We start from the raw sequence: 20159 nt of genomic DNA on the forward strand, positions 1-20159 counted from the left end.
AAGTGTTTTGAAAAAGAATATGTTTTATTGAAGGAACTATTCTTCATTTGTCACTTTCAATATCAAGTCAAAAAGTGGCAAGAGACTATGCCTTTATATTTAATGCCAATCTTGACAACGACATCGTCTGCACCGCGACGAGAAAAGCCAGATGTCGAAAGAAAGATGCGTAAAGCACACAAAAAACTTGTGTCGGACTGTCTAACGGGTCAAAATCCGGACCCGAACTCGTATCTTGGCCCACAATAACCCTTATTTTGAAGGAAGAAAGAATATGAAACAATGTTACATCAAGAAATAATGTTGTCCAAGACAAGTAAAAACCTAACAAACTCTAGTGAAATATTACAATGGTGATAGTTTTTTCACTTGTTAGCTCTGAGGGGTAATTAATGAACTGGATCAACAAATAAGTTATCTCTGGTCTAGTCTACGACGATTGTACACAAGGAGACTTACTCGTTTCGGGCAGGATTTAAGGGAAGTTATCCGTTGCTCATCAAGCGCGTGTAGAACTTCATCATCTTCAATTCCAAACCCGAAAAAAAGAAGTAAAAACATGGTCTTCATCTTAGCTATTCACAACAGCGGTTCCAATTACCCTTACTAGCTTATAGCAACACAGATAGTAGAGTTGGTTCTTGTCATGCAACGGGCTTCATTGTTATAGTCCGTTTGAACACTCAGTATTATGAGGGATGAACGATATCAACTAGTCACTTCCACTACTATACCTAGAACCTGGTGAAAAGGAGAAATACGAAAGAAATGACTACGTTGCAAGAACGCGAAAAATGTTTTCGTTGGAGTTGAGAAACAGAGTGAAGGTGTACCTCTGGAAGCTCTTTTCCCTTCCATGGCGTCTTTCTTCACTTGGCAGCTCGTGCAGAGGAAAGGGCCGTCCCAAGGCCGTAACTTTTTCAAATCGGTTGTTCCTGAGTGTATTGAAATGCCCTCTCCGGGTTTTATCTCCGCTTGGCAAACGGCACATACGAACAGCTTGAACATGTTGCACACCGGGTACTTCGAGTCCAACCTGTGCAGTGTGCACCACACAATGAACGAATCAAGATCCACTAAACAGAACCCGTATACGGATCCAAGTCCTAGCGAGTGGTCTATTTGTAATTTTGGTTGTGTTTAAATCCATGTATAGATACATCAGACGGTTTGGGACAAGATTCCATCGTTTGGGAATAGAAAAATATTACCTTTCCGATAGGAAGGCAGATCCTTCCTCAAACATTTCCTCCACCGTATCTATTTCAACGTGTTCTTCCTTTTCGGGGAGAGAAGTTGACTCCGAGGACTTCTTCCGGAACATAGACTTGATGCCTCTTTTCCCTTGCTTCTTAGGGGGTACTTTTGGCGGGTCGTGCTTCTCGGGAGGGAGTATGTCTACAACGATACACGTTGTATCATCTCGAAGCCCTTTCACCTGTACGGCTTCCTTCACCCACGAAAATTGAACACTCAGATAACCATATAAAGGTTGTATATGAAATATGTAAGAAAAACAAAAAAGTTATAATTACTTTGACAATCTGTGAAGCTGCAGCGTCTGGCGGCATTCCTCTGCAACACTCAAAAGCTGTTTCTGCGGATATTGCATCCCAAACACCATCGCTCGAGACAATAAGCCTTCCACCAGTTGATGATAGCTGCTCGTCACAAATGAAATGAGATCAAATGACCAACAAGAACAGAGAGAAATAAGTAGTATCTCTGATATTCCATTCGATTAGGTAACATGTAGTGTTTCCGTAACATAGTTTTTTTCTCGTGTAATAAGGTTGTCACAGGAAATATATATTATGAAGCAAACAGACCTTGACTTGCTTCACATGAGGTACAGGAACAATGTACTCCCCAACATCCATATCACCAATGGATCGTGAAAGACACAAGCCACCGGGCCAACATCTCAATGGACCAATCTGCATAGCACCAAAGCATCCGTTAAAAATCTATATCTCGACTTAATAGAAAAGTAAGCCTAAAGTGTAGGTACCTCTGTGCCACCTCCAGTATTGAGGCGTCCAACTTCACCGCCACTTGCAGTTATCCGTTCCCTCCTGTTCCGTAATTAATCAGAGAACTGGGTTTTATAGTAAAAACACCAAGGAAATTGCGTATTGGCTAATAATGGTAAAGTGCATACTCTTCTTCACTGCATTCAAGTCTATGATCTGCCGAGAGATAATATATCGCCCCTTCAGCTGATTCAAGCACACCACGAGAATCACCAACTGAAGCAACAGTTAAGACCCATCCCTCTATCATTACAAAGGTTACCGTTGTTCCTGAAGTTCGAGCTGAGAACAAAAGGCACGAATTAGCATCCATTTGCAGAAAGAGGGATAGAGAGAATGTATCAAAGCATTATGCCATATGCATACGATAATACTTAAAGCAGACAAGTTTATTCGAAGTCCTACTGACTGAAGTCATTTACTACTCCGTATAATATATGCAGCAAAATTTTTCCATATGCAAACTGAAAGATTATAATATACGTAGCAGATTTTTCCATATGAAAGCTGAAAGAAATGCAGATATGCGATTGAACAATAAAGATTCTCAATTTGCGCTTGAACGATAAAGATTCTCGATTCGCACTTGAACAATAAAGATTCTCCATTTAAAGCTGGATCTTTTACTATTTCACATTAATATATGGATACACATAGTTAATATTTATAACAGTTCTTCAAAAGCTTCCAATTACTGAATTTCAAAATCCAAAACCTTTTCCATTTTTAATGGATCCAGCTCAACTTCTAATGTGTCCGATGCAAATTAATGTTCTGCCAATCAATTCTACAACTAAATCTTACTCTGTCAGATTGCGTGCTAGAAAAACACTTATACCTCTTTCCTGGAAATCTTTGTCCGTTTTGACAAACCCTGCAACTAAAGCCCTGGGTAAAGCCGCCACCCACTCTTCACTGTTAAGATCTTGTGGAATAGCATTCAAAACATTATTCAAGAGATTCTCCTTCGAATAGATTGCAGCTGCAGATCCATTATGACCATCAAATAACTACAAACAAGAATTTGGAAAAAATATTAATACTGGTGAGAATTTTTTTTAAAAAAAACAAAAGACTATAAACTACCAATTTTGGCATATGTAATAGCTTTCGATAATCACTACAAAGCATGGGAGAAAAGTTTCCACCATATGCTCACATAGCAAATATGACGTGTCAGTAAGTTAATCCTGTTATTTAATTCCGATAACTAAAAAGTACGATTTTCACATTCGAATCTCCGAACACTGCTACCTTTTATGAGAAAAGCCACTCGTGAAAAGATCACGACTTTATGATATGAAGTGAAATGGAGGCGACCGAAAGCCAAAAAAGCTCGATAATCAGCAATTTCTTCCATATCAATGAACTCAGACTAGTCTGATCCATTTTTTTCAATCTGAACACTATCTTTCATCCATATAGTCCATTTTCCCGCATAAAAAATCCTTAAAATAAAGAATTAAAGACGCAGCAACTAACATTTTAGACACTGTCTATTTTTACAAATTCCTCATGAAATGAAAACTCCAATCCTCCGTAACAAGAACCAACCAACAACTATATTTATGCAATAAATAGAGGCAAAGGGTGATGGCAGTATACCGCAAAAACAGAGTACGTGGTGACTCCATCGCCTAAGACTCGTTGGCATTCAGTCTTGATAAAGGTCAAGTCCTCGCCTTTCTTGCTCTGACTGGCCTGGCCGTGTGTGATCTCCGGCCTCTCGATCTTCTCATTCGCAAGCTCCCGTTTCAACAACACCGATAAAGGGACAGTCTGATGGTCACCACTCTTAGACAACATTGCTATGCTCTCCCCTTCCTAATACCAATAAATTCCCCCTTTTCGTCCCTTCCTTTTCCTTCACCAAATCCCAAAAATGAAATCCCTTTTCACAGAAAAACAAAACCTCCCCTCTCTCTTAATCAGTGCCAATTCCACCGGATTCAATCAACACAAATCCAAATAAATCCTACACACACAAAATTGAAAATTCCAATCAACAAACAAATCTACAATAAGAGAAACCCACAATTGCAGTGATCAAACTAAAAGGGGGATAAATCGAATTCATATCGAAAAAATGCCAAACGTTACAAACAAGATCCTCTTGCATTCCGGCAAACCCAACACAGACAGCATAAGAATCACCCACAGCTAGAGATTTTGATGAAAAGACAGCACGATGCGGATTTAAAACAGATAAATTGGCCTCCCCCATTTATTGCTAAACATATAAAGACAAAAATACAAAAACAATAAAACACCCAGAAAAAAAAAACTTGGAAGGCACGAATGATCGATGAAAATACCTTGTCGGGTTGCAATCATCAAGAAACGCAGATCCCGGCGTAGTTGGGTTCGATAAAAATCGGTTCTTGTGCATTCCAGTGTATCTCAGAGAGAGAAAGAGAGAGTTAATGGTGGGGAGGAGTGAATTGAAGAAGCTGTCCGGCAAATTGCTGCTATTTTTAGAGGGACAGAGTTGCATCAAATGTGTGTGATTTAATTGATTTAAATTGAGATAATTGGATTTAATTGATTTAAATTGAGATAATTGGATTTAATCGATTTGCGAATGAATTTAGGGAAAGTTTTGTTAATTTTATTTAATTTTTGACGAATGAAAGTTGACAATGTCTGAAATGGAAATACTTTTGTTCGGCAAATTAGAAAGCTGGAATCTGAGCTGTCAAAAATAATGTATTTATTTGTTCGTTTATTTATTTTCTCCAGCTTTTACTACGCGCCTAGCCGGCGCGTGTCATTCAAACTATTTCAGTCCACGTAGACAATGCTTTAGAAATTATAAATTTTGGCTTGCATTAGTTTTCGTTGTATTTAAGAGCATCCACAATGTCTCGGACGTCGGACCGGCGTGCCGGACGTCCACTATTAGGCAACATGCATATGGATACGGACGTCTGCTGCGGACAACGGAGTTCCGCTGCTTTCCGGGAAGTCCGTTGGGATGTCCTCCATTGCGTTGACACGACGGACGTCCTGACGGATATCCCGATTTTTTATTGTTTTTGTGTATGTCTGCCATTTTATAGTGGGATGTCCTTATGACGTGACAGTGCAGTTGGATGTCCTTATGACGTTGCAGGGGTATTTTTGGGATGTCCGCCGGGGCATCCGTCCCATTGTGGATGCCCTAATTTAAATTGTATAATAAATATGTGATGTTTATTTAAATGTGAACGATATACGACGGATTGAATTATAACTTTTTCCCCTCATGCATCATAAATTATTGCTACTTCCATTATTGCTATGTATATTTAGAAAAATAAAATAATAAAAAGGCTACCAAGTAGTGATATTTATCAAATGGAAGCATATAAAAGAAAACACTAATAAGTAAAAAATATCTGGATAATGAGATTTCTAGACTTTTTTATTGACGGTTTCAAAGAAAATTAGGCTCTTATGTTATTACATAAGGTTTTCCAATCAATTTCGAAACCTAAAGTGATAAATGTCCTAGAAAGATTAATTAATGTGGGTCATTAGATATAATAACTAATAAGGTTTATCTCGTGTATTTATCAGTAATATTTTGGTGGATAATTTTTTCACAAAAATCAAGCCGGCTATAAATAATGTGAGAGGAGTAATATATATAACTTATAAGTCATGATTATACGATGATGAATAAAAAAATATTCCCCGTCCCAACTAAGGTGTATAATACATATTTGTGGCGTTCGGTTGCCATGACTAATATCATGATACTATATTAAATTGTGGGATTATTTTAGTTGGAGGAGGGAGGCTATGACTAATTATCATGAGACTATCCATCTATGATTAAGTTGAAGAGTTCAATCTTATGAACCAAACATGATACATATTTAATCATGAGATTTAATCTTGCCAACCGAACACCCACGTGGTGGTGTTACAAACCCTTATACTTGGAAATATTATCAAATCAAAAATTGTGTCGCAATCTCCTACAAAAAGTTACAACTTTTTCTCAATTAGAATTAGTCAAATCAACAAGCTGTACATTAATCGGAATAAGTTAATAAAAACAAAGAAGATAAGATTAACCATTGTTTTCCAAGACTTTAACATCATTTACGTAAAATGATTAACTATACATAATTAAACACATAAACAAGCTATATCTAATGAGGCGACAATGACACATAATAATAATTAGTGTATTTTTTTCATATGCATATAATTACACATAGTCACACGTACAATATACTCCATATATGCATGGCTATATATCTTTTCATAGCCATATAATTACTAATTTATTAGTATAAAATAATACAAATTAAAAGCGTAATTGAAAAAAAAATATGCCACTGAGGCATGGCTTGATTGTCAAAGTTGAGACATTATAAGAGCATCCGCAGCGGTGCTAGCTGGGACGGACGCCATCCGTGCCGCTGGCCCGGCAACGCGGTGTCTGCCGCTGCGCTCTCGCCACTGGCACGACGCTGCTCGATGCATCGAGATCGTCCGTGCCACTGAGCAGGCGACGTGGTGCATTTCTATTCGCCAACGGATTATCCGTTGGATTTTTTTAAAATAAAAAATAATACCAAAAATTTTAAAACAAATATTTTCAGATTCTCAAAAATATAGCCGTTTTATTACCTTTTGAATTTTTTTTAAATTTTTTTAGATCCCAAAATCATTTATAAAAGCACACATTCATCATCCATTTTTCACATCAAATTATCTCTTATTCATATTTTTTCGTACAACTCATCTATATCTTCCTCTCTCACTCAAACCCTCTCTAAAAAATTCAAAAATGGATTTCACCGATATCATTGCGGAAGCGGAGCGCGAAGAATAAGAATACTATGAGCAATATCGTGCCGCCTATGAAGCCTATGCCGCCGCCACTATCCCCGCCCTTCCTCCTCGACCAACTAGATCAATTCGCCGCTACATCCCTCGTGACCGGGAGGGAGCCAACGAAAGGCTCATTGCCGACTATTTTTCCGACCAGTCGCGGTTTCTGGAAGATTACTTTCGGCACCGTTTTCGCATGTCAAAACGGTTATTTATGCGTATTGTCAACACATTGTCCGTCCGTATTGAATACTTTCAATCACGTAGATACGCAATCGGTCGACAAAGTCTCTCGGCGTTGCAGAAGTGTACTTGTGCCATTCGACAACTTGCTACTGGGTAAACAACTGACCTCTTCGATGAGTATTTGCATGTGGGTGAGTCAACTGGAATCCTATGCCTCAAAAATTTTTGCGACGGCGTTCGTTCTGCTTTCGGTGAGGAATTCCTTCGGGCACCCACACCGATGATTGTCAAAGGTTGCTTCATTTTCACGAAACTGTCCACGGTTTTCCCGGTATGCTTGGCAGCATTGACTGCATGCATTGGAAGTGGAAGAATTGCCCGACTGCTTGGACGGGGCAATACTTAAGCGGCCACAAAGGCGGCGGCCTAACGCTTATCCTTGAAGTGGTCGCCGACTACCGTCTATGGATTTGGCATGCATATTTCGGTGTTGCCGGATCCAACAACGACTTGAACGTGTTCTATTCTTCACCACTCTTCAATGATGTTTTGAATGGTGTAGCACCGGCGATCGACTTCACCGTCAACGGAAATGCATACCACATGGGTTACTATCTCGTCGATGGTATCTACCCAAGGTGGTCGACTTTCGTGAAGACGTTCAGCAATCCGCAAGACCCGAGACGGGTTCTTTTTGCGCAGCGTCAAGAGTCTGCTCGGAAAGACGTCGAAAGAGCTTTTAGGGTCCTTCAAGCCCGATTCAACATTGTGAATGCCTCGTCTCGGCTGTGGTACGTTAAAAATATCGCTGACATCATGTACACGTGTATTATCTTTCACAACATGATTATAGCTGACGAAGGACCGAGGGCGGCTAACTTTTACGGCGAGTATGAAGCCGGAAGCTCAACCGCAAGGTCTCCCCCACGCCGAGGTGTGCATACGACGGTGGGCGAGATGATCGAAACAAGACACACAATGCGTGATATCAGAACCCACATTGAGCTACAAGAAGACCTAATCAAACACATTTGGGCGAAATTCGACCACGAGTAGTGGATTTTTTTTATTTTTAGGATTTTAATTATGTAATTTTTATTTTTTTTTGTAATTTGTAATAGTATTCCGGGTATTTTTAATGCATTTTAATATTGTGAAAATGTTTTTATTCAAATTGAATAATAGAATGGTGAAACCCTTGAGTATGTCCTTGCGGAAGATCATGGATGTGGGTGTTGTACTCTTAGGGAAGAGCAGGAAGTAAAAAATTAATAAAAATGGGTTCGGGCTCACATTCATGCTCTTGCCAAAGAGCATGGACGTAGATGCTCTAAGACTCTTACGAACAAAACGTCTTGGTTTCAATCTCGTCTATATTAATTAATTTATACGAGTACATTATACTTTATTCAAAAACACATAAGAAAAGTGCCATAGTCATATAGAGATTTTTTATCAAGTCAATTTGAAATATACTGTATGAAGGTGTAGATCCATTAATTATAAATGAATTGAACTAAAGCGACTACATGGATGACTTGCATGAAAATCTTCACAATAACGTGTTTGCTGATCATATATATTACCAAACTTTTTTAATGATAGTTGAAGAAAATACATTAATGGATAAATTTATAGATTAACTATGTAAACAATTTTATGTTTTTTTATTATGTTTTTCATGATTGTGTATATTACTTTATAATAACGTTGGGATATTTATAGTGAGAGATCTATGTAGGTATGGGTCTTTTTGTTTGGATTTTCTTTATAGTTTTTTTTTTATAGTTAGGTTATTAAAATTTCAACTAATGTATTTTTCTACTAATTTTTTAGGCCAACAATATTGGTTAATTGTTATAGGAGTATTTACGTTGAATGAGTATATGGATAAATGATAACCAATTAATTGAGGGCTTATTTGAATTGATTCATAAATTTTAAATCACACCATTATATTAACATTTTAATAGTCATTATGAAGATTTTAATCATACCGAATCTCACTCTTTAAACGTGTTTTATTGGTAGTAGTAATTGAAATGTATAAATGGTGAGTAAAAGAAATTGAATATTTAGATAATTTAGTTGGTTGGGTGACAGCTGGGGTTTGACTCCACTCAAACTGGATTCCCGAAATCCGCGGCGCCTTCCCTATCTAAAACCTTCAATCGCCTCACCGGCGCGTGATCTCACCGCTCAAGTCTTCTTTTTTAATTGACTTATCAATTAAAAAAATACTCCTCTATACTTGGACTCGTTCCCTTGCTTGGTTGGATAGCCCAAGACATGATAGTGTGTGTACGAGGTTCGACAGTGGCCAGACTGCCCATTATGCTTGGGTTGGCGTCCTACATCGCTCGATATTTTGAAGTTAAATACCGATGTTTCACTAGAGATTGTGCTTGTCGAGCAAGCATGATCGGGGTGAAAAGTGATAGTTCTTTTTAAAGTATTCATGATTATGTGTCGTTTCTAAAGTTTCTAATAATTGTGTGTCCATAATGCAAAGGGTAATTATTTATTCTATGTGGGGTATATCACTACTTAGAAAATTGAATTGTGTTGCTGATTTTTTTTTATCATATTATGCTTTTATATTTTATCAAAACTCAATAGCAAATGTTCCACAATAGATGAGTTCCTTATATAAATATTCATAAGTTGCTTTGTATACAGACTTTGCATACTTTACTAACAAGAAAAACGATGTTGGGGTGTGATTTAATCCCCCCGTCTCATAAGAATATGCATTCTTTTTTTTAGTCTGTCTCATAAAAGCATGTATTTTATAATTTTAGAAACTTTTTTTCTCTAATGAGAAGGAACAAGGAACTTATTCTCAACTTACAATACTTTAATTATTTTTTTCTTTTTATCTCTGTTATTTTACTAATTGTGTATTAAAATTCATGTCCAACCAAAAGTGCATATTTTTGTGGAACGAGAAAAGAATATTATAGTAATTGAAAACGTAAATAAGTTGTTATATCAAAAGCCCAATAACCTTAATACACTTCCATTAAGTTTTGCATATGGCACGACAAATATATAGGACTAATGACGCATACATCACTAAATTAAAAATGTATTACAACCTAAACAGACTCAAAATACTTCTTGAGTTCACAACCAAATTCCAACTACCAAAATACTGGAGTCTGCAAACCAATAGCTTCATAACTCAATGCACCATATACACTATTCTATTCTCCTCCAACCTTATCATCACATTCACCATCACCAACTCTTGTTATAAACACCTACAAAAAAAAGCCTCACATTTCAAAAAAGACTGAAAAAGCAAATAAGCATTTGTCAAAAAATACCTTAAAAACAGTTGGTTTGATGAGCTGAAAAACAAGAGCATCACCATCCACCAAGCTATGATCAACCGCAAACTTCTTCCACCCGCCACTAAGCCCGGTTTTCCGACACAGGTACACCACCGGCCACTCCTCGCCCTGCTCGTCCACCAGCTGAACCACGCTGTCGTTTCTTGGCAGCCTCCGCCTGCAGAAATCCGTGTACAGCCCCTGCAATTTGCCGGTTAATAAACAAACCGATAGCACCGCGAAAAAAGGGTAATATTAATTTCACAATGCTGACCAGCCAAAAGCCTCCGCTGACGTGGGAGGGGAGCATTGACCTCACGAATGAGGGGTGATCGGAGCCGAGGGACGATTCGATCTCCTCGGCTTTCTTCATTGCGATGTCACGAGCTTCGCTGGAGGCGTAGACGCGGTTCGAGAAATCCCTCGTTCTGTGAGTTGTTCTGTGGTTTTTGGAAACAAAGTTAGATAAAAAAAAGGGTTGATTTTTTGTAAATGGAAATGTGGTTAGTGATTAAACCTTCTAGGAATCTGCACACGGTCGTAGACAGTAATCTGTGGAAGGTTTGTGAAGATTGAGAGAAGGGAAAGAGATGAATGAAGTAAAACATAATGTGAAAAAGGCATTGTTGTTACTATACCTCTTTGTATTCGGGAGCTGATTTGTTGGAAAATCGAAGTGATCTTCTAACAGGAACAAGCTCTGTCCTTGCAATCCGAGGTTTGGTCTTCTTCATCTGAATCAAAATGGCCTATTTTTGAGAGAGATACACTTATACAGAGTGTGTGTGTGTGTGTGTGAGAGAGAGAGAGAGAGAGAGAGAGAGAGAGAGAGAGAGAGAGAACCGGAGAGGGCTTAGGAGAGGAGGCATCTTTGAAGGCTTGAGTGAGAAGAGGGAGATGGAGCTCCTCCATTCTTTTCTTGTTCTCTTCCAATCTCTGCTGCCGTACAGCCTCATACTTCGTCTTTGCCATCACCATTTTCCCTTTCCTGCTAGAGAGAGAGAGAGAGAGAGAGTTGAACTTAAATGAAATATACTCAGAATCTGGTTCAAATATTGGTGGCAAAAATGACCGTTGGAGTCCCACTTATGAGTTATGGCTGCAGAGTGTTGCGGTAATAAATTTATTGATTTTACCACTTTACCAATGTGTTTAGATTATTTATTTGATTTATTTTGAAATATAGTACTCCCTCCGTCACATGTTACTCGCACTTTTCATTTTAGACCGTAAATTTGGGATTGATTTTTTAATGTAATTAAATTAGAATTTTAAGGGTAATGAGACATCACTTAATAAAGGAGCTCTTGACTTAAATTAACATATTAATTAAATGTAAGGAGTTTGTGACGAGCTGAAAAACAACAGTGCAAGTAACATGAGACGGAGGGAGTATTAGGTTGAACTGGATTAATGTGTATATATATGGTTAGTGGCGACTGTTACTACATTAAAAAAATTAAACTTGGATTTTCTTTTGCATTCAAGTATGGTAAAGTTGTACGACCTAATTTAGACTCAAATCAAAACAAATCATTTAGGTAAACCAAATGATGAGTACATGATTTATCTAATATTTGCAATTGTATCAATTGTGAAATCAAGAAGAATTATTAAAATCTCACTGTTGACGATTAAGGGTAACATAATTACTCTTATTTTATTTAAAGAAAATTGTCAGAAAAATTATTATATGGTCAGGTCAAATTTGGGTCTATTCCGAAACTTAAAAATAGCATGGAAAAACCATCTAGTTTGGATTTGTTCACAATGATCATACAATGAATAAATTTGACCAATCACTTGTGATATTATCGATGATACTTTGAATCAAACGACGTCGTTTTCTGTATGAATAAACAACATCGTTTAATTCACTTGCAGTGACGTTCACGTATAATTTCATAACTGTATATCAGATACAATTTCAACAAAAATTTCAGTGTGGGATCATTGCGAACAAATCCAAACAACATAATATTTTTGGCTGATTTATAAAGTTGAGGGACAAACCGAAATTTGACCATGGTTTTTTGGACAAATAGCCTTATCATTTACATCTTCCAATTTTCTTGACTGAATTTCCACCAATGTTGAATATAATGTCACTATGTTCTCAGTCAATAGATCCAATCATCCAACACAGTTTACAGTCTATGAACATTGCAATCATGCTCACTCACTCAATCAATCTAAACCAGAAGGCACATTGCTCTGCTACTAAATGGCTCTTGGGAGATAGAGAATGTAACTGAGACTGAAGTTAGCAAGAATATGCACGGCAGATACTGGTACAGTGATATGTTGATGATGATCATTCGGGAAATATAAGTAGTTAAGTGTCGCCAACAACTTTATTCAACTTACCTGCTATCACGGCATAGCCTAATATTTGATCAAGCCCAAGCTCTTTAACCAGGGGACCATCTCTGAGAGACCTTCTCTCAGACTTCTAGGGTTGTAATCCAGTTCTTTCTTTGCCTTCTCGCAACTGTACGCCCATTGATGCCTTAGAACATCAACGGTCTGTTCAATGCAATACGTATATAGTCTGTGAGTCGAAAAGCCCACCAGTATAGATCATAGATAGTCTTAAAACCAACTCTATGTTATACGACATTGCAAACATGCTTTTTTTTAACAAAGTAACTATTGCATAGTAGGAACGATACAAATGAAACTATTTATGCAGGACAAGCAGGTCACGTACAATGAGCAATATTACAGAGTAAATAAAATAATAGTTCCTCACCGGGGGGCTGATTAGGGGAAGCTTCCCAGTTATTCTGGAGACGAGGACGCATATCCATCCATATGCATCAACAAGAAAAAGTGGGATCTTGAATTGAGGCTTCGATGTCTGAGTGATCTCTGCTGCTATATCAAAAACATCTTTGAAGGATGCATTTTCCCCTGTAAGAAGATATCTTTCACCTTTCTGACCTTTAGCTAGTGCAGCAATATGCCCCTGTGCTACATCATCAACATGACAGAACGAGAACCCTTGCTCTTGGCCAACATAGCCTGGCATCCGGCCACTAAAGCGTTCCACAAGCTGCCACAGAGTGCAATCATTTTAAGAGTAAACACATTTGGATGAACATGAACACCTCTTACATCATCATGAACATCAAACACTTTTATGAATGTCGAACCAAAAAAACACGCAAAAAAAAGTATGAAAAAGCACCTAAAGATCAATATAGCATCAAGTGAAAAGACAACATCAACAAGAAACCTGTTCGGTTCCAGAGAGGTAAAAACTCCCTAATTTTCCAGTTCAAGCTTCGCACATAATCAAACATGTTTCACCTTAACCACTGACATTTTAATCTCAACTGCTAATTCATCCTATTTCACCAGCACGAAATTATCATACAATCAACTACCTAAATTGGACACCAAGCAAAAACTCCATGGTCAAACTTTATTAGAACGAGCACACATCATCATTAACATGGAACAGTTTTATCAAATTCACACCAAAAGAACGCACAAGAAGTGTGAAAACACCTATAGATCAAGACAGAATCAAGTAAAAAGACAGCATTGATAGGAAACCGTTTCAGTTCCAAAGGGGTAACAAATCCCTAATTTTTCAGTTCAAGCTTCACACATAATCAAACATGTTTCAATTTAATCACTGACATTGTAATCTTGGCAGAGGTTCATCCTTTTCCACAACATGAAAATATCACAAATCAACAACCAAAATCCAGCTTTCTTAGAACAAGCAAATGAGTAACTTACCAACTGAGCCACCATATTGCCAGTTGTGACTTTTCCTGGACCATAAATAACTCCAGGATACACTGGCACAATCGGCACCCCCTCAGCAGCAGCATCCAACGCAATCTTATCTGATAAAGCTTTCGACTTCTCATACTCAGTACAGAAATGCTTAGCAGGATGCACCTACAAACACACATTTCTCCAACAATTTTCAACAGAAATAAGAAGCCATATTTCTCCTAAAAACATTAAACTGAACTGAATTGAACAGAGTATAATAGACTACAGAGTTTTTAGTACTTGAGTCTCATCAGCAATGTACCCATCCGTTGACCCCAACGCAAAAAACGATGACGTATAAATGATCTTCTCGATCGTCTCCGTCTCCGTATACGCCTTCAACACATTCCTCAATCCTCCAACATTAACCTAACAAACTTTAAGTCAACACAAAATCTATGTTTCATTTCCACTACAAACCAATCACCACATAAAAAATCCAGCTATCAATTTAACGACTAGCAATTAATCCAGCTATCAATTTAACGACTAGCACTTGATCCTCTTCGCATCTAATCAGAAACCAATAGCATCAGAGAACCTACTGCTCAGTCAACTAATCATCAACTAACATTCCACAGCATGTTAATTTCCGATTAACGACTAGTAATTAATCCTCTTCGCATCTACTCCGAAACCAACAACATCGGAGAAGCAACTGATTAGTCAACTAATCATCAATTAACATTCAACAGAATATTAATTTCCGTTTAATAAATCAAAACATGAAGCTGAGCTCACCGAAGTGAATCTGGCGGGATCAGGAAGCCAGGGTTCGACCAGGGCGGCAGTGTGGAAGACGAAGTGGCAGCCGGAGAAAGCTTCGAGGAGCGATGGATAGTCGGTGACGTCGCCGTAGACAAGTTGGAGAGATCCATCGGCGGCGTCGGAGGGCGGCAGCAAGGAGGAGACGTCGCTGGTTTTGCGGACGAATGCCTTAACGGAGTAGCCTTGGTGGAGAAGCGCGTGGCAAAGCCTCCCGCCAAGGTAACCGGAAGCGCCGGTAACCAATGCTACTTTCTTCATTTTTATTTGCAATTTTAATTCAATCTGTTTCGGTATCTATTTATAAAATTGTGTCTCGGTCCTCGATTTATTACGATTTCATAACACGTGACATATTTTCAAAAATTATATTTTGTGCAATTTCATTTTAGACCAAGATCTAAAATTAGTTCTTTGTATTTAAAACTAATATATACAAGTGAGACATCTATTCCACTAACTTTTCTTCAACCACTTTTTTTTAACATTTCTTAAAACTCGTACCGCCGAAAAATGGTGCTCCTAATGGCGGACGGAGGGAGTAGTATGTAATTTGATTTTTATTTATATTTTTTACCCTACAATGTAGTTAGACATTTCGACATGCCACTTAAGACCAAGACGGACATTCCGGCATGCCACCTAGTTAGACATTCTGACATGTCGATTTAGAACCGAAACCCAGAACCACCGCTAGCCTTGCCTTTGATCCATTCATAAAAAGAGAAGGTAACAAGAAGTGATATGCAAATTATTCAAGAATTTAATTCATTATTCCCCTCCAAAACAGTGATACACAGTTAAAACTTACAAGTTAGAGAACGATATTACTATACATCGTGTCAAAAGTTAGAAATTCGACTTACAGTCCAAGTATTTTCGGGTGGAGAACTCTCTATAATCTGGCATTTCTTCGTATTCTTGCCCCGAATGCCATCTTGAACCGATAAAATACGGAGTATATTTCACAGGCAAGATGTTTGCACCGGAGAATAAAGCCGAACAACTATCATAATCTAGATCGAAGGATGCACTTTATAGGATTGAAAGGAGAAGACCTCCGCCCCGAAGCAAATGCAGAACTTCTCATGGAGGGCGAAAACCTCAGATCCCAGTCCTCAACATTCTTTGGAACACAAGCATCGAAGAGGAACTGACCTAAAACGCCATGGGCGCTGATCTTTGGAGGGCTCGACAGAGGTATGTAACGTCCTTTGGATTCATCCGGGATAGACCCGACATCCCTGTCCTCGTGATACTCTACAGAGCTTGGCACGTGAAAATAATCATTCAAGTCGAGGTTAACTCGGTGGAGGCTGTCTCTTGACATTGCAGCTGCTTTTCTTAGGCCGTTAAATGGATAAGAAATTTCGTCATGTCCACCTTCCATGCCCATCTTTTCGCCTTCAAGTTGTCGTATTCGTTGGGAATAGGTAATAGCAGCTTTGCTCAGTAGCTCAGTTACGGCCGCGCTGTATTCTTCTGGATGATGTCGAAAATGACCTATGGAATTGTGCAAATAGGAAAATGTGGTTTATAAAGTTTCATATCCACGAGCCCAAACAGTATGAGAGAAATCATGATCAGAGAAAAGTACAAAACCGACGGGGTTTAGTTTTCATCAGTAAGTTGTGAGTTTAACTTTAACAGAAGACAGTGTTACACAAGTTTTTTTGTGAAATTTGTTATATAGAACCTACAGATATCATTTAGATTTGTCAGCATGACTAAAAAATAAATCACAAGCGCAATATACGTATGACAGATTGGAACGGACCAAGAGGATAATGAGAGAAAAGACCAGGTATGTTTAAAAGCTTACCAACGTGTGATGATTTATTCCATTTAACCAATTTAACATCAGCTCCAAGGTTTTTCAGCCTAGTTGCGAAATTGAAGATTATTTGAAACGGAGCAAGCTCGTCATCCTCGGAGCATAATATGAGATATGGAGCCCGAAAACTCTGGTAGCATCAAAGTAACAACTGGTCACTATGAGCCAAAGAGTAAGACAACTAATACCAATAGAAGTTCTGCAGATGCTTACGACTGTTGAGTACAGAGTCTGCCAATATTCAGCACGCTGTGATTCGAATCTGCTAAGAAAGAGTGCGTCCAGGGTGGAGGAAATGCCACTTGTTATCCATGACGCTATGAGTGGAGGGCGTGAAATTGTAAGACCAGTTTGATGGAGAAAAAAACGATTCCCTGTGTCACTTACGAAATCCACAGGACAAGAATCGAATATGTAACCAGAAATTGAGTCTCTAACAAGCCGACATTCATCCTTCATGGTAAAATAGACCAGAATATGAGTAAATCTCTTTGACAAGGTTATTGTACAATGCAGAAATGAAGGGGTATATCTGTTTAATATATTTGGTTCCTAATCACCAATTTACATTTTTAGCAACATAATTTCACCGAAAGAAGGCAAAGGATTATCCTGTCATCGTAAACAAGCAGAAACTCTGCATAATGTTTCTTTTAGTGTGAACTACCCCTATATTTAGACATATGGACCATAGTATAAGGATAAAAAAACATCACATTATATATATAGCATAATATTATTAGGGTATTCAATGAAGTTACCAGATTGATTTGCTCTTCACACTTCCCTTCAATTATCTGCAACCAAATGGAAGAGGATTATTCTTTACTAGTATTATTTTGCCAAGCTTAAACAAAGAACTCGTTATCAACGGTTTCTATGATAAAATAAGTCATTAGATATAAAAAATAATCCTATATATAGGCTTTCATCAGACAAGCAAGAATACTAGAATAGTATTTACCTGGAGAACCTTGTACATACAAGCTTTTGGGCCACCAGAAAAAGATGCAAATATGATGGGGCATGGCCTTATTTTTAATTCCTGCAGGTGAAATGGAATGGAAACCAAAATCAAGTACTGATATAAAACAAAGTACTAAGTTTTGGCAAACATGTCAGATTTCATCACTTATTCTTAGGAAGGAGTTTGGTATGACAACCATGCTTTCACAAATTCAAGTAACAGGAAAGCCTAATTAAGGTCTAATGTTTTTTATCATTGATTGTTTGCAATTGATAAAATATTCAACTTCCCTTCTTATTAAGGTTGGTTGTCTTATGTGCATTTAACTAAATTGTTATCTTATTCTTATATTATCATGAAAGCTATTTTACATTTTCAGATAAGCCAGAACGATTCCTTTAAGGTTTTCCTGTACGAGACATCCTTATAAACTTAGAACAGATTGCACGAGAAAGCGCTATTATCTATTATCAGAGTGTTCGAAGTTCCAGAAGACAAAACTTTAACAGCCACTGAATTTCATAAAAACTGACCTGAATGAGCTCATTAACTATTTCCTGAGCCAACGATGCAGCCTTATCCGGAAAGAATCTGCTAACGAAGAGAATATCAGCAATTGTTATTACAAGTTACAATTAACAAGAGATGCATGCGCGCACACATGTCCATCAAATAAGAGAGTAAAGGGCATAGGCTCAAAAAATAGCTTCCGTATCAGTTATGCAAGGATCAAGCTTGCTCAACCTAACATCAAACAGTCAACCTAGCTTCCACCCGCCACAGCTAGGCATTTCCATTTCAAATGGAGTGTTCAATAATGAGTCAGTGACAAGTAACTTAACAAGTATTCTGATGGAGTATAAAATGACCTGAACCTAACAACAGAGTTTAATAGTACCCTATTTTTCACACGAAGAAACTTTGTTCGGTTTCAATTAGAAAACCGATTTAGAGAATAGCTTGATTTCCCAGAGGTTTGCTATCTTCAATAGAACATTTTCTGGAAAACACACATACCACCACCTGGTCAACCATTAGAATTTTCAACTTTATCAAGGAATAATGTTAATCGATCACCAATACCAAACCCAATGGGATTCAAAAACATCTGCAGTTAAATAATTAACCAGATTTATTCGATTAACGAGGTCCCCAACCTCAAGCACCTTATTCAAACTCCAAAACCGGTAAAATTAGTTATCCTAACTCTCCTAATTCAACCAACTAACAGATAAGCACAGAAGCTAACAATTCACACACACAGCTAAAACAGCAATTAAACCTAAAAATAGACAAATTCTAACTTCAATCAAGCATCAAACCTAAAAATTCAGCAAACAAGATCATCAAAAAAATCCAAATTGCGGAGCACCAACAAAGGGGATGAAACAGAAACTTACAAATTGAGGAACTGAGCTTGGCAAACAATGGAATTCCATCCACGAGAGGAGTACATATCAACATAATTCTTCAAATGCTTCTCCTGACTGGACATCCATGCAAATACCACAACTATTCCTTCCACTTTTCCCCTCTCCTTTCTTCCCCAATAATGACTTCCACCTAATCCCCACATCCTCTGAACTACTCAGGATCAGATTTCCTCGGATATTGGAAGTGGAACTTTGTAAATTGCAGAGGTTTTTGCTGGGCTCAAGATAATTTGATGGGGTTGCTGTTATCGAGGTCTTTATTTATACGTATATAAAGCTGTTTATTTAACTATTTAAGGAAAATTTTATGCTTAAAGATAAAGCTTATAAAATGCGGTGCTTATTCGTCAAATTGTAATTATCAATTATAAATGTTAGATTAATATTGGATTAGGTACTACACGGAACGCTGTGCTTCGTGGCAGATCAATCAGTCAACTTCCTATTTTATAATTTCCTTTGTTTTTCTACTTTTTATTACACAAATACTCGTATTCATTTCCATGTATTACACACAACAATGTTGATAGATATTTTTCATATTATATGGATGATTAAAAACAATAAATTTTTTTGTGATAATGTAAAATACTAGAATTAATATAGGGGTATAAGATAATAGGATTGGCACTCAAAATTCAATTATATTGAAAAAATTATATACAAAAATCTACATTCATAATACGGCTGTAAACCAGAGTTAGCTCTTGTTTTTATTTTTGTTTGGATTGTGTTTTATCAATCAAAAGTTCTATAGATCACCTTTGAATTTGGTCACTATCTTTTTTATTCTCATAAAAAATTGAATAGAAATAATACAAATAAATAAAAAAAATGAAAAAATAACGGCGTACGTTAGCACATTGGACAATAGACACATTATTTTGGCAAGCAAGATTAACGTAAAAGTAGTAATCTTTAATGTTTAGATAAATTTTCAAAAGAAGAAAAAAAAGTACTAGTGCACAAATTCATTTAAAAACACAT

At 37.4% G+C, this 20159-nt stretch overlaps 4 protein-coding genes across 5 annotated transcripts; all 4 read right to left on the bottom strand.

Annotated features, from left to right (window-relative positions):
* Positions 1-235: 235 nt before the first annotated feature.
* LOC121801393 (probable protein phosphatase 2C 12) lies at positions 236-4593 on the bottom strand. Its single transcript, XM_042200878.1, has 10 exons — positions 4349-4593; positions 3639-4008; positions 2872-3043; positions 2162-2315; positions 2012-2075; positions 1830-1937; positions 1536-1661; positions 1212-1450; positions 834-1036; positions 236-741 (listed from the first exon to the last, which is right to left on the bottom strand). Exons 2-10 carry the CDS (start codon positions 3837-3839, stop codon positions 713-715), a joined length of 1296 nt encoding a protein of 431 aa, XP_042056812.1. The 5' UTR covers positions 3840-4008; positions 4349-4593; the 3' UTR covers positions 236-712.
* Positions 4594-10009: 5416 nt separating this feature from the next.
* On the bottom strand, positions 10010-11369 carry LOC121802636 (B3 domain-containing protein At5g42700-like). Of its 2 annotated transcripts, none has more exons than XM_042202324.1 (6): positions 11225-11369; positions 11020-11115; positions 10899-10933; positions 10656-10821; positions 10420-10582; positions 10010-10309 (listed from the first exon to the last, which is right to left on the bottom strand). In XM_042202324.1, the coding sequence occupies exons 1-6, from the start codon at positions 11357-11359 to the stop codon at positions 10287-10289; spliced, it is 618 nt and encodes a 205-aa protein (XP_042058258.1). In that variant the 5' UTR covers positions 11360-11369; the 3' UTR covers positions 10010-10286. The 2 variants fall into 2 exon arrangements, with proteins under 2 accessions (XP_042058258.1, XP_042058252.1); XM_042202318.1 differs by having other exon boundaries at positions 10376-10582.
* A 980-nt stretch (positions 11370-12349) lies between these two features.
* On the bottom strand, positions 12350-15546 carry LOC121754503 (putative dihydroflavonol 4-reductase). Its single transcript, XM_042149852.1, has 5 exons — positions 14915-15546; positions 14414-14542; positions 14132-14296; positions 13134-13436; positions 12350-12907 (listed from the first exon to the last, which is right to left on the bottom strand). Exons 1-5 carry the CDS (start codon positions 15197-15199, stop codon positions 12767-12769), a joined length of 1023 nt encoding a protein of 340 aa, XP_042005786.1. The 5' UTR covers positions 15200-15546; the 3' UTR covers positions 12350-12766.
* Positions 15547-15689: 143 nt separating this feature from the next.
* Positions 15690-19429, bottom strand: LOC121754498. Its single transcript, XM_042149847.1, has 7 exons — positions 19140-19429; positions 18273-18330; positions 17737-17817; positions 17534-17569; positions 16986-17225; positions 16761-16902; positions 15690-16441 (listed from the first exon to the last, which is right to left on the bottom strand). Exons 1-7 carry the CDS (start codon positions 19313-19315, stop codon positions 15948-15950), a joined length of 1227 nt encoding a protein of 408 aa, XP_042005781.1. The 5' UTR covers positions 19316-19429; the 3' UTR covers positions 15690-15947.
* Between the last annotated feature and the right edge of the window lie 730 nt (positions 19430-20159).

Source organism: Salvia splendens, chromosome 1, assembly GCF_004379255.2.
Source record: "Salvia splendens isolate huo1 chromosome 1, SspV2, whole genome shotgun sequence".
Taxonomy (NCBI): domain Eukaryota; kingdom Viridiplantae; phylum Streptophyta; class Magnoliopsida; order Lamiales; family Lamiaceae; genus Salvia; species Salvia splendens.